Genomic DNA, 12,182 nt, shown 5'->3' on the forward strand with positions numbered 1-12,182 from the left:
GGAATGCATGGTCTAATCTGATTATGCTGGGAGTTTTAATTTCATACCTGCTGGAGATACACATGTTGGAGACCACATGTCTAATGTAAAAAAAAATTATGTTTATAATATTTCATTGATTAAAAATCATATTCTCTACAACATTTTTAACATCACTAAAAACGTTTCAAGAAACATAAATATTCTCAATGAATCGAGCTCTGTCCTAGTTCAAGTAGCAGCTCCTGCTAATCTCTGGATTTGAAAACTTATTCTTTGGTCAGGGCCAAGGACTCAAGTAGATGAAAAGGAGGTGCTACAATGTTATTTATAGGAATGACGAGCCTACATCTCTGCATCCAATGTCACAATTGTTCCTGACCAGCTTTCCCATGGGTTTTTAACCTCTTGTTACAATTCTCCTATGTAACAGGAAATAGGTGGGGAGGAACAAACAAAAAGTCAGCATATCAGTCACACACACATAGAAGATTGTGATTTAGGGAAATTTCATACAGCACTGAACTGGCACACTCATACCTGGAACTTTTGCTCTGTTCTATATGATCTGATAAACGTTTGCAGAATATGAGTTCTAAGTAAACTTGCCATCACTGCAATGTCATTCGACTGTGGATTTAAGTATTTATTTGCTCTTTCTCCAACCCTCAAGGCCGGAGTTATGTGCAAACTGCGTGGAAGAGAAGAATTTAGACGCATTGACTTTGTACAGAAGCTGGCCAGGGATCAGATCTTGCCATCGACGGCCAAGACACCTGACAAGAGGGAGCAACAAGTAGGTCTATATAACTTCTTTCCATAAAAACAAATTATTGCTAGCAGAATAAATGACTTATTTAACTATAGACCTAACAACTACTAAAAAAAAGTATTCATTCATAATAATTGTGCTTGTGTTATTAAAACTCTGCTGTTCTGATTGATACCTGATTCGTCAACCTAATTTTGGGGAAGGAGACTTATTTTTTACATCTGTGAAGCGCCCTGGAATTTGGATGCATATTCTGCTTAACACACACATGTGTGTGTGTGTGTATATGTGTTCGTGTGTATATATATATATATATATATATATATATATATATATACTGATGCTTATGGGCTATTGTTATAAACACATACAGTTGACTGAGGAACAGGTTTCTATGTTTCCCTAAGGCTATGTTCACACTACTTTTGCAAGGGTCGCAGTGTATGCACTGAAAGTATCCATAGATATATTGGGTACTAAGTATCAGCACTTTTTGTTTCTATTTTGGAAACTTTGATCGACTACACTTTTAGATACAAGGGCATCTGTCAAAAAGTATACTGGAGAGCATACTTTTTTTGTCAGTGGAAATCTATGACAGACATTTGTAACTGTATAGTTTACTATTGCGTATATGTTTTGCATATACACTGCTCAAAAAATAAAGGAAATACTTTTGTCTTAACATAGTTGAATGTGCTGACAACAAAATCTCACAAAAATTATCAATGGAAATTAAATGTATTAACCCATGGAGATCTGGATATGGAGTCACATTCAAAATCAAAGTAGAAAACCACACTATAGTCTGATCCAACTTTGATGTAATGTCCTTAAAGGAGATATCCAGGGCTGAAAAACGTATCCCCTATCCTAAGTATAGGAGATAAGTTTCAGATTGCGGGGGTCCGACCGCTGGGGCCCCCCGCGATCTTCTGTACGGGGCTGCGGCAGCCCATGGAAAAGGGGGCGTGTTGACCACCGCACGAAGCAGCGGCTGACACGCCCCCTCAATACAACTCTATGGCAGAGCCGGAGTGCTGTTTTCGGCAATCCCAGCTCTGCCATAGCAATGTATTGAGGGGGCGTGCCGGTCTCCTGAGGGATGTCCTCCCAGACCTGGACTAAAGCATCCACCAACTCCTGGACTGTCTGTGGTGCAACATGGCATTGGTGTATGGAGCGAGACATGATGTCCCAGATGTGCTCAATCGGATTCAGGTCTGGGGAACGGGCTGGCCAGTCCATAGCATCAATGCCTTCCTCTTGCAGGAACTGCTGACACACTCCAGCCACATGAGGTCTAGCATTGTCTTGCATTAGGAGGAATCCAGGGCCAACTGCACCAGCATATGGTCTCACAAGTGGTCTGAGGATCTCATCTCGGTACCTAATGGAAGTCAGGCTACCTCTGGCAAGCACATGGAATGCCACCCGCCACCATTACTGACCCACCGCCAGATCGGTCATGCTGGAGGATGTTGCAGGCAGCAGAACATTTTCCACAGCGTCTCCAGACTCTGTCACATGTGCTCAGTGTGAATCTGCTTTCATCTGTGAAGAGCACAGGGTGCCAGTGGTAAATTTTCCAATCTTGGTGTTCACTGGCAAATGCCAAATGTCCTGCAAGGTGTTGCGCTGTAAGCACAATCCCCACCTGTGGACGTCGGGCCCTCATACCACCCTCATGGAGTCTGTTTCTGACCGTTTAAGTGGACACATGCACATTTGTGGCCTGCTGGAGGTCATTTTGCAGGGCTCTGGCAGTGCTCCTCCTTTCACAAAGGAGCTGCTGCTGGGTTGTTGCCCTCCTATGGCCTCCTCCACGTCTCCTGATGTACTGGCCTGTCTCCTGGTAGCGCCTCCATGTTCTGGACACTACGCTGACAGACACAGCAAACCTTCTTGCCACAGCTCGCATTGATGAACTGCACAACCTAAGTCACTTGTGTGGGTTGTAGACTCCGTCTCCTGCTACCACTAGAGTGAAAGCACTGCCAGCATTCAAAAGTGACCAAAACATCAACTAGGAAGCATAGGAACTGAGAAGTGGTCTGTGGTCACCGCCTGCAGAACCATTCCTTTATTGGGGGGTGTCTTGCTAATTGCCTATAATTTCCACCTGTTGTCTCTTCCATTTGCACAACAGCATGTGAAATTGATTGTCAATCAGTGTTGCTTCCTGAGTGGGCAGTGTGATTTCACAGAAGAGTGATTGACTTGGAGTTACATTTTGTTGTTTTAAGTGTTCCCTTTATTTTTTTGAGCCGTGTATGTCAGGTGACTTTTCGTGCATATTTGTTAAATGTGCACTGCAGAAGTGTAGTGGGAATGGAGCCTTACTCGCTAGACAAAAAGAACAAAAAGATGTGGGATTGCAGACTAATAAAAATTGGCTTCAGTTCTAACAAATTATACATTTCGATTTTAATTTTCTTTAATTTATTCTGATTATTACTATGGGATTTTGTGGTGTTAATTAGATATAAAAATTCTCCTACATAATCAGGTTAATTTCTCCACAAGGACAGATGTTCTACCATTTAGTTCTGTATATTTGTCTTTTGTTTAAAAACATTGTCCAAGCAGTAAAAAAATATAAGCAGCAGCAAGTGTTATTACATAAAACTGTGCTCACCTGTTAAACCCCTCACCGTTCCAGCACTGATGCTCTTGTGGTCGCCCAGAGGTCCTTGAAGCCTTTTCAGGAGTGATGGCACACAATAGCTCATGAAGTGGCCTAGTATCTGGCATCACCACTGAGGCCAAAAAGTGACTGCAACAATCACGTGTAAGAATAGCACAACAGACTTCACTTTTGTTGCCCCCAGAAACCTTAGATCCAACAATAAATGTAACACATCCTCAATATGAACAGAGCCTAAGGATCCTTTTTCTGGGGCAGATATAATGCCTGTTATGAGCACCAATCAAAGATATAACAAGTCATTGTTCATTCACTTCAATTTTCACAGGGCAGGTTTAAACTTACTATTTTAACAAATGGTTATTTTAAAGGGGTCATGCAGGATTAGAGCTAATTTCTTCAAAAAACATCACACCTCTCCTCACATTGTGTGTGATACTGCAGCTTCCATTGAAGTGAATGGAGTTATGTTGTAATACCACACACAACCTGAGGATAAGTGTGGTGCTGTTTTTATAAGACATAAGCTCTGTTTTTTAAGCCTGAAAACCCTGTTCACATGAAAGATGTGAAAAGCATTTGCTTATTTGTTGGCTGATCACTGGGATGTTTACATTGGCAATGTTTGATTACCTGATCATTGCTGCAGCCCCTTCAGTGTTTAAATGAGATTGTACTTGCAGTTGTTGTACCATTTATTGCAGCAGTGCAAAGTATTAAGGTTTAGGCTCATTTATGTTAACCAGACACTGCTGCAGTACCTGCTGCTGTAATAGTGCAGCAGTTGCAATTTTAGTCTGATTTCAGCATTGAGGGTAGGGTCACACGTAGTGCATTCACAGCGTATCTCTTACTGCTGAAAATACACTGCAGATTCAGCTATGAGCAGAAACACAGGGCTACCCCGCTGCAGCCCTGTGTGTGCACACAGGGCTGCGTCAGGTTGTCCTGTGTGCCTGTTTGTGGCAGAATCTGCAGTGGATTTACCGCGGTGTGAAATATGCTGCAGATGCGCTACGTGTGACCCTACCCTGAAGAGGATGAAGACGTTGCATTAACACCATTTTAATCGTCTAACTATCAAAGTATCTGCTATCCACAGGATTGGGAATAAGTGTCAGATCACAGGGGGAGGAAAGGGAGGGATAGGGTCTTCATTATGAATGCTTGTTCAGCACCACACGATTCAAACCTACAACTCTCACCATGCCCGGAGAACCTTCGGCTGTCTGGGCATGCTACAAGTTGTATTTTTGCAAAAGTTTGTGGCATACTGGTTTGGAAACAGTGGTCTATGGAGCTGCCAAAAGTAGGCAAGTACATCTCTTTCCGGCAGTTCCATAGAGAATAAATAGAAATGCCCAACTCACTGATAAAAGGAAATCTGTTATCAGTGTCACCTGCACTAACCTGTTGGTTCAGACATATAGTGCAGGTGACACTGATGACAGAGATACTTACCTGGTCCCATTCTGTGCTGTGGTTCTCCGGCTATGCTCTTTGGTAGATTAAGCTCCAGGCCCGACTTGGAGCATGGGCGGAGCTTAGTGACATCACCACTGCTGTTCTCTGCTTGGTCCTGTTGCTAGCAAACTGCAGCGGTGATGTCACTGAGCTCTGTCCATGCTTTAAGCCGGGCCTGGAGCACAAGATACCGAAGAGGATAATTGGAGAAGCGCAGCATCGAACGGGACCAGGTAAGTATCGTTTCAGCAGTGTCACCTACATTATCTACAATTTCCTTTAATTCATAACAAACACCTGGGGCCCCATTCTGGAGACCACGGGAGGTCCCAGCAGTTAGAGCCCCTGTAATCTGACACTTATATTTTATTAATTTTAAGTTGATTTACCCCTGATGGTAAACTTCTATGGAAATTTCCTACAGGTACAAAAAAAGAAAGTCATCAAAACTTGTGATCCGACTCACTTTCCTTTTGTTGATGTCGGCAGGAACTCAGTAGTTGGACCTAGCTCTATCCCTTATCTATTTCAGTTTTTGGTACGAAGGGAGGAGGCCTGAATTTATTGGCAACTTGAAATACAGCAATCTATGATATATTGCAGGATTTATAGGATTCATTTTTCTATTTGCTGCTGTGTTTATGTCTTTCCAATTGCTGCCAGTCATTTTCCACAGATGTTGCGTTTGTAACACAGTTATGTCAATGTCATCTATTGTGTCAACACCTTCCACAACCTTATACTGGCAATTTTGTTGCTTAGCCCAAAAGGCATTTAGTGAGCAGTGCGTAGGGATAAAAATAGTATTTGTCCTTCCTCACAGAAATATATACAGTAGGTTACAAGATTGTAGTAATAATGCAGTTGTCTCTATGTGGCTTTCTTACATTTGGAATCCGCAGTGGCTGCTGTATACCAGTACAGCAAGGCTAAGACTAGCAGAGCAGATTTGTGGACATAGTGTAAAAATGTAAATCATATAAGCTAGACCAGACAGGTGCACTCTGCTGAAGACCCCTTAATGACCATGCCGGTCACTAATCAAGTTCTAACTGATACCACTCTCAGAGACATTTTACTACTTCGTACCCCATTCCTGCAGGACATGCATAAACTAGTTAACCCTATACAAACAACTGTTCATGCTATAGGTGATAGAGTGGATCACATTGAGCGTAAATTATGCAAATTTGCTTCTTCACATAATACTCTTATTGATCTACGTAATGATTTAGAAGAGGAGGTTGCGGCGCTAAAAACCAAGGTCATAGACCTCGAAGATCGGAGCCGCCGCAGTAATGTGAAATTGCGCGGCATCCCTGAGACTGAGGATTCCGCTGATATCCCGGACTATGTTTGTTCATTACTCTTCCTGATTGTCTGGCGCAAGTGTTAACTATTGATAGGGCCCATGGGGTTCCCAGGCCCAAACACTTAGAAGATTCTGTAACCCATGATGTATTAGCCCGAGTACATTTGTTCCATGTGAAAGAAAAGCTAATGGAATATGCTTGTCACAACAATGGCTTACCTGCACCTTACCATAGCATTGCTGTATATGCGGACCTATCTGCAGCTACCTTACAGGCCAGAAGAAATCTCATGCCAATAATAGCAGCACTTCGTTCAGCTAAAGTGATGTACCATTGGGGTTTCCCTTTACGTTTACTTATCCGCCATGATAACTCTCTGCATATTGTTCGCAACCTTGAAGAAGGCGAAGATCTCCTAAAATCATGGGGTATCTCCCCTGTATCTCCGATCTCCGAGACCCTCTCCTCCCACTCCGGGATCTCCGAGACCCTCTCGTCCCACTCTGGTGACAAAAGGCTGGTCAGACACTCGAGTTCACAAGCGGTGAATGTCTGATGCTTCAGTAAGCGGGCTCTGGTGTTGTGACCAGGGTGCCTCGTTACAGAGTGGACTCTAACCCCCACTCGCTGTTAGACGGTGCTTGCACATGCAAGCCGTCCTTTTTGCTCGTTTCAGTATCCTTCATTAACTGTTATGTGGTTTATTTCATTTTTTTTTTTTTTTTTTTACAATGGTGTCCTTTCCTTGCTTGGTATCTTTAAAGTACTCTACGTTCTTCAGACAGGCGCACGCTGGCTGGGAGGTGCGTCCTGTCACCCCAATACTCAGTTCTTGCTCTCATTTACTATCGTTACCACTGTTTCTGTGCTATAGAAATAACCATGCTAGCTTAAATGTGAACAGATTGAACGCTCCCCATAGATGTTCCCATCTATGGAGAGTGGCTCAGTCCTTGAAGTGCTATGTATTATGCGCCATCTTGTCGCCAGGGATGCATCATGTCTACACCTCAATGCATATTCTCATATTTTTCACTCTCATTATAGCTCCAAGACAAGAGGTGTCATGATTGCAATAAAGAACTCAGTAGCCTTCTCACTAAAAGAAGTCATCTCAGATCAACAGGGGAGGTATGTGATACTTTGCTGCACCATCAATACTACACGTTTAACTTTGGTTTCCCTTTATGCCCCTAATATGGGTCAATTACCTTTTTTGAAAAGATTACTGAGAATAGCTCGAGGTCCTGCCTGGGGTTCCTTGTTACTATGTGGTGACTTTAATTCTTCAACCCCTACCTATGGTCCCACTCTCAATTTGCAGATAGCTTGAGGAAGGATATAACGGACTATTTTGCTCATAATGTGACTTTAGTCACGAGCCCTATTGTCCTGTGGAACTTTCACAAGGCAGTAATCAGGGGTTCTTGCATTAAGTATGGTTCTATTTTGAAAAAGAGAAGGGAACAACAGGTAGAGACTCTGTTTCAGCTTCCACAGGTGGAAACTACTAACCAATCACCCTCTGCTTCCCATGCTGAAAAAGTATCGGCATTAAGGCGATCTTCGTTGTCTCCTTTTATCCTCTTATGAAAAATCATACAGAAAATTACAAGCCCGGTACTATTTACAAAATAACAAAACTAGCAAATCCTTTAGTGATTTATTACCTTCTTATGTCATAGAGTTCTGCAGGACAGCTATGTCCTCTGGTGAGTTTCCCAGTGAAAACTTACAGGCAACCATCACTACCTTACCTAAGTCGGGGAAGGCACCTGACTGACCTCAAAACTTCCGTCCTATTTCACTATTGAACCAGGACCTAAAAATTTATGTCAAGCTTCTAGCTTGTCGCATTTCTCAGGTCTTACCATCTTTAGTTCACATAGACCAATCTGGCTTTGTTGCTGGTCGACAAGCTTCTGACAACACTAGATGTTTGCTGAACATATTCTATAATTTGGAACTGTCTGCCACCCCGGCAGTGATTCTTGCTCTCGACAACGAGAAGGTGTTTGACCGGCTTTGCTGGTCTTACGCCTTCTCGGTTCTGGCTCATATGGGATTCAGTGGTAAAATCCTCTCTGCCCTTTTCTCCCTCTACTCCTGTCCATCTGCTCGAATTTTAGCATATGGCACCCTTTCAGATTCCCTTCACCATCACCAACGGCTCTCACCAAGGGTGTCCATTATCCCCACTGATTTACATATTGTCCATGGAGCCACTGGTGCAGTCTATCAGGTTGGATAGCAGAATCTCAGGAGTGTCTATCGGTAGTAGCACTCATACCATCTCGCTTTATGCAGATGATGTACTATCATGGACAATATCATGGACAATATCTCTACCTATGGCTCCCTATTATACTATCACCTAAATGGATCCAAAGCTCAGGCTTTCCCTATGAATCTCCCCCTTCCCTTCTAGTTTAGTTGAAAAAATATATTTCATTTTACTGGCGCCCAACAGGACTCTAATATCTAGGTATTCAGTTGTCTATCCCTCAAAGGATGTTATACACAGATAATTATGAACATTTCCTCACCATTATCAACGCGGACATAGGAAAACTTGCTCAATCGGAAATATCGTGGGTGGGTAGATTGGCAACGTTTAAAATTTTTCTTCTCCCTAAATTTCTGTACCTTTTTCGCACTTTTCCTATTTCCCTTCCTGCTTCTTTTTTCACTAAGGCACATAAAGCTCTGTCTTCATTTATATGGGCTAACAACCGGCCTAGATTGGCCACGAGCATTCTTACTAGACCAAAACAGACTGGAGGATTAAGTTCCCCAGATCTATGTTTTTACTATAATGCCACCCTAGTTTCTTTGATAAAGCATTGGTGGTGTAGTATACTCTCCCCTGGTTAGATATTGAGAACCACGATGTCGCCCCTTACACAGTTAGGGATATTCTTTTTGCTCCTTATTGGAACATGCCGACTCCTCCCATGCATACCCCGTTAGTTAAGGCTTCCTATAATGGATAAGACTTAGTGGTAGTGTGAGCGATGATTAGTGCAATATAAAATGGTTTTAGACCTTTACGGGACAATGAAGGAAGTAAAAAAGCTGATGCATCTACAACATCTGAAACTTATTACCCATACCTTGAACCCTGTAACACAGCCTAAGAGTGACTTGCCTCTCACCTTAATACAAACTTCCATCCCAGATATTGACCTGTCCATATGGATCCATAAAGGTATTTTTCATGTAAAGCAATTACAGGATGGAGGTTCTTTGTTGCCTTTTTCTGCACTGGTAAATAAATATGACCTTCCACAGCGAGACTTCTATAAATTCCTCCAAAGTAGGCACTTCTTGCACACATTGACCCTGTTTCAGATGTTGTAGATGCATCAGCTTTTTTACCTCCTTCATTGTCCCGTAAAGGTCTAAAACCATTTTATATTGCACTAATCATCGCTCACACTACCACTAAGTCTTATCCATTACGTATCTGGGAAAGAGACCTTAAAATGTCTTTCTCCCTGAAACCATGGCAACAGGCATTTGGGCACATTCACACAGCTTTCCAGTGCACCACACTCATGGAATCTGTCCTTATAACCATACTCTGCTGCTACTACACACCTGACCGTTTAGCTCTCCTTTATCCTGGTACCTCTCACATGTGTTGTTGAGGATGTGGCTCCAAAGGTACATTATATCATTTGTTGTGGGCCTGCCAACTTCCAGCCTTTTTGGTCTGCATGTGCTAGTCTATTGAAAAACATATTAGGTCCACGCATTCCGTGGTCCCCACAATCGGTCCTACTGTTTCTAACCTTAAAGGGGCATTCCGGGCAAAAACATTTTATCCCCTATCAAAAGGATAGGGGATAAGATGTCTGATCGCAGGGGATAGACATGAATGGAGGGGTGTGGCGTGACGCCACGTCCCCAGTCCCGGAAACCCGGAGGTTTCCGAAACTGGAGACTCAACTCCCACATAGAATGTGGGTGCTGCAGGTAGAAGGCGGGGGGTCCCAGTGGCAGACAACAGACATCTTATCCCCTATCCTTTGGATAGGGGATAAAATGTTTTTGCCCAGAATACCCCTTTAACGAAACTCCCCAAACACCTGCGAGATCTTTATCATATAATCTGTATAATAGCTAAAATTGCTATTGCAGCTCATTGTAAGTCAGCGACAATTCCATCTATTGATGTCTTAGTAGCAAAAATCAGTACTACCTTTTCCTTGAGAACATTTTAGCCTTAGGTTCTAATAAATATGCAGCCGTTGAAAAACAATGGCATTATTGGAAGATATCTTCCTACTGTAAAGATTTATGATTGCATACTGGTATGCAAGTTGTTGACTTCCAGTGAACCCAAAGCATGCCTCTCTTTCTTGCTGTAACATACACATTCCGTTCACCCAAAACGGTTGAATATTCTGTCTCTCTAATCTTAAATGTCACACACAGAGCACTGTTGTAGGTTTTCCCTTTAGCACTAAATGTAGACCAATACTGGACCTCTATTGTAGGTCCCCTTTAAGCTAAATGTGATGTACACCATTGTATGTTATGTTTTATTATGTTAACAGTTTTACTGTTTTCAATTGACACTTGCTTTACACTGCTCCTTGTACACTTATGCAGTCTGGTTGCATCTTTGGATGCCTTGTTATTCTTTATTATCTGTATATTACTGTTTTTTAAAAGAAAACACAATAAAAACCTATTTACGAAAAAAAAAATTATACCAATGATGCACACCATGCACAATTTTATCCTCTCCGTGAATGGAGCAGCAGAGGGCATGCTCAAGTGCTGCTCTATACACTCGGTAAGGGACTGCCGAAGATAGCCAAGCACTATACCCTTGGGATAACACTATTCGAAACTTTTATCCTAATTAAATTAATATAACTTTGGCTGCATTCACACTTCATTTTTACATTACGGGTGCCGGATCCAGCTGGGGGAGGGGCAAATCGGGCTCTCCCGTACCCCAGCCGGACCAGCGCTGAACTCCATTTACTTTAATGAGCCGACCGGAGTCAAACGGTGACTCCAGTCGGCTCGTTTTTGACCCGTATACAGTTTCCTGACCGGACCTAAAACTGTAGTATACTGCGGTTTTAGGTCTGGTCACAAAACCGGATACGGGTCAAAAATTAGTCAACCGGAGTCAATTATCAAGCTGTTTAGAAGGCTTTTTCCGTCTAAATTTGTTGCAGGAAAAGTCGCAGACTGGTCCCCTGTGACTTTTCCTGCAACATTTCATTTAGACTGTTTCATTTTTCTTACCATGAAGTGATCTGATTTAGATCACTTTGAGCAGTGGTCACTAATTTATCATGTGTGACTTTTCTGCGAAAAAGTTGCATGGACCAGATTTGGGAGAAATCACAGGGCAATTCAACCTTGCCCTATATCACTCTATGCGACAATTGTAATAAGGTCTGTGTGACGTTTAATACAATTGTCGCACGGCCTGCCACTGCTTTGCAACATTTAACCAGAGCAGTTCAGCGGGCATTCATAAACGTCCGTGGGCCAATTTATCAATTTGGCACACCGCCACCACTTTCCCAAATCTAAACTGAACTAAAAGCAAGTTCAGTTTTAATAAGTGCACCTCAGTGTCCCATAAAAGTAAGCTGGAGCCGTCCCCACCTGGTGTCTAAAGGAGCAGCTAACCCTGGCACAGGTACAGAACATGTAGTACCTCCCTGTAATGTAGGGAGGCGCTACCAGACAGTCAGTCAGTGCATCCACTTCAGTAATACAGGTGTTTTACCAGTGAATGCCCATCCTGATTGGTCAGTTCTTCAAGCCAGTGACACATTTCGTAGATCTGGACTTTTTCGTAGTATTGTATGTGGAGTTTGGTTTCAAGTTACAATGTTCCAGAAAAGACCATCGCATGATGAAAATATTGTAACCTGAGGCCATTGTAAGTTGAGGGATCACTGTATGAACATTTGTTAAGCATACATTTTAGGGGGTTGTAGAGCTACTAGCAGAAATATCCAATGCTCCATAA

At 42.6% G+C, this 12,182-nt stretch overlaps 1 protein-coding gene across 3 annotated transcripts in view; it reads left to right on the forward strand.

Moving 5' to 3' along the window:
* RAPGEF5 (Rap guanine nucleotide exchange factor 5) overlaps window positions 1-12,182 on the forward strand; it is a 331,057-nt gene that overhangs the window by 208,575 nt on the left and 110,300 nt on the right. For 2 of the 3 annotated variants that reach the window (XM_056519694.1, XM_056519693.1), the window contains 2 exons: window positions 653-775; window positions 7,223-7,306. In XM_056519694.1, coding sequence (XP_056375669.1) covers window positions 653-775; window positions 7,223-7,306 — 207 coding nt within the window. The remainder of the gene's footprint in view (window positions 1-652; window positions 776-7,222; window positions 7,307-12,182) is intronic. The other variant, XM_056519696.1, reaches the window with a different exon arrangement.

Source organism: Hyla sarda, chromosome 5 (genome assembly GCF_029499605.1).
Source record: "Hyla sarda isolate aHylSar1 chromosome 5, aHylSar1.hap1, whole genome shotgun sequence".
NCBI lineage: Eukaryota > Metazoa > Chordata > Amphibia > Anura > Hylidae > Hyla > Hyla sarda.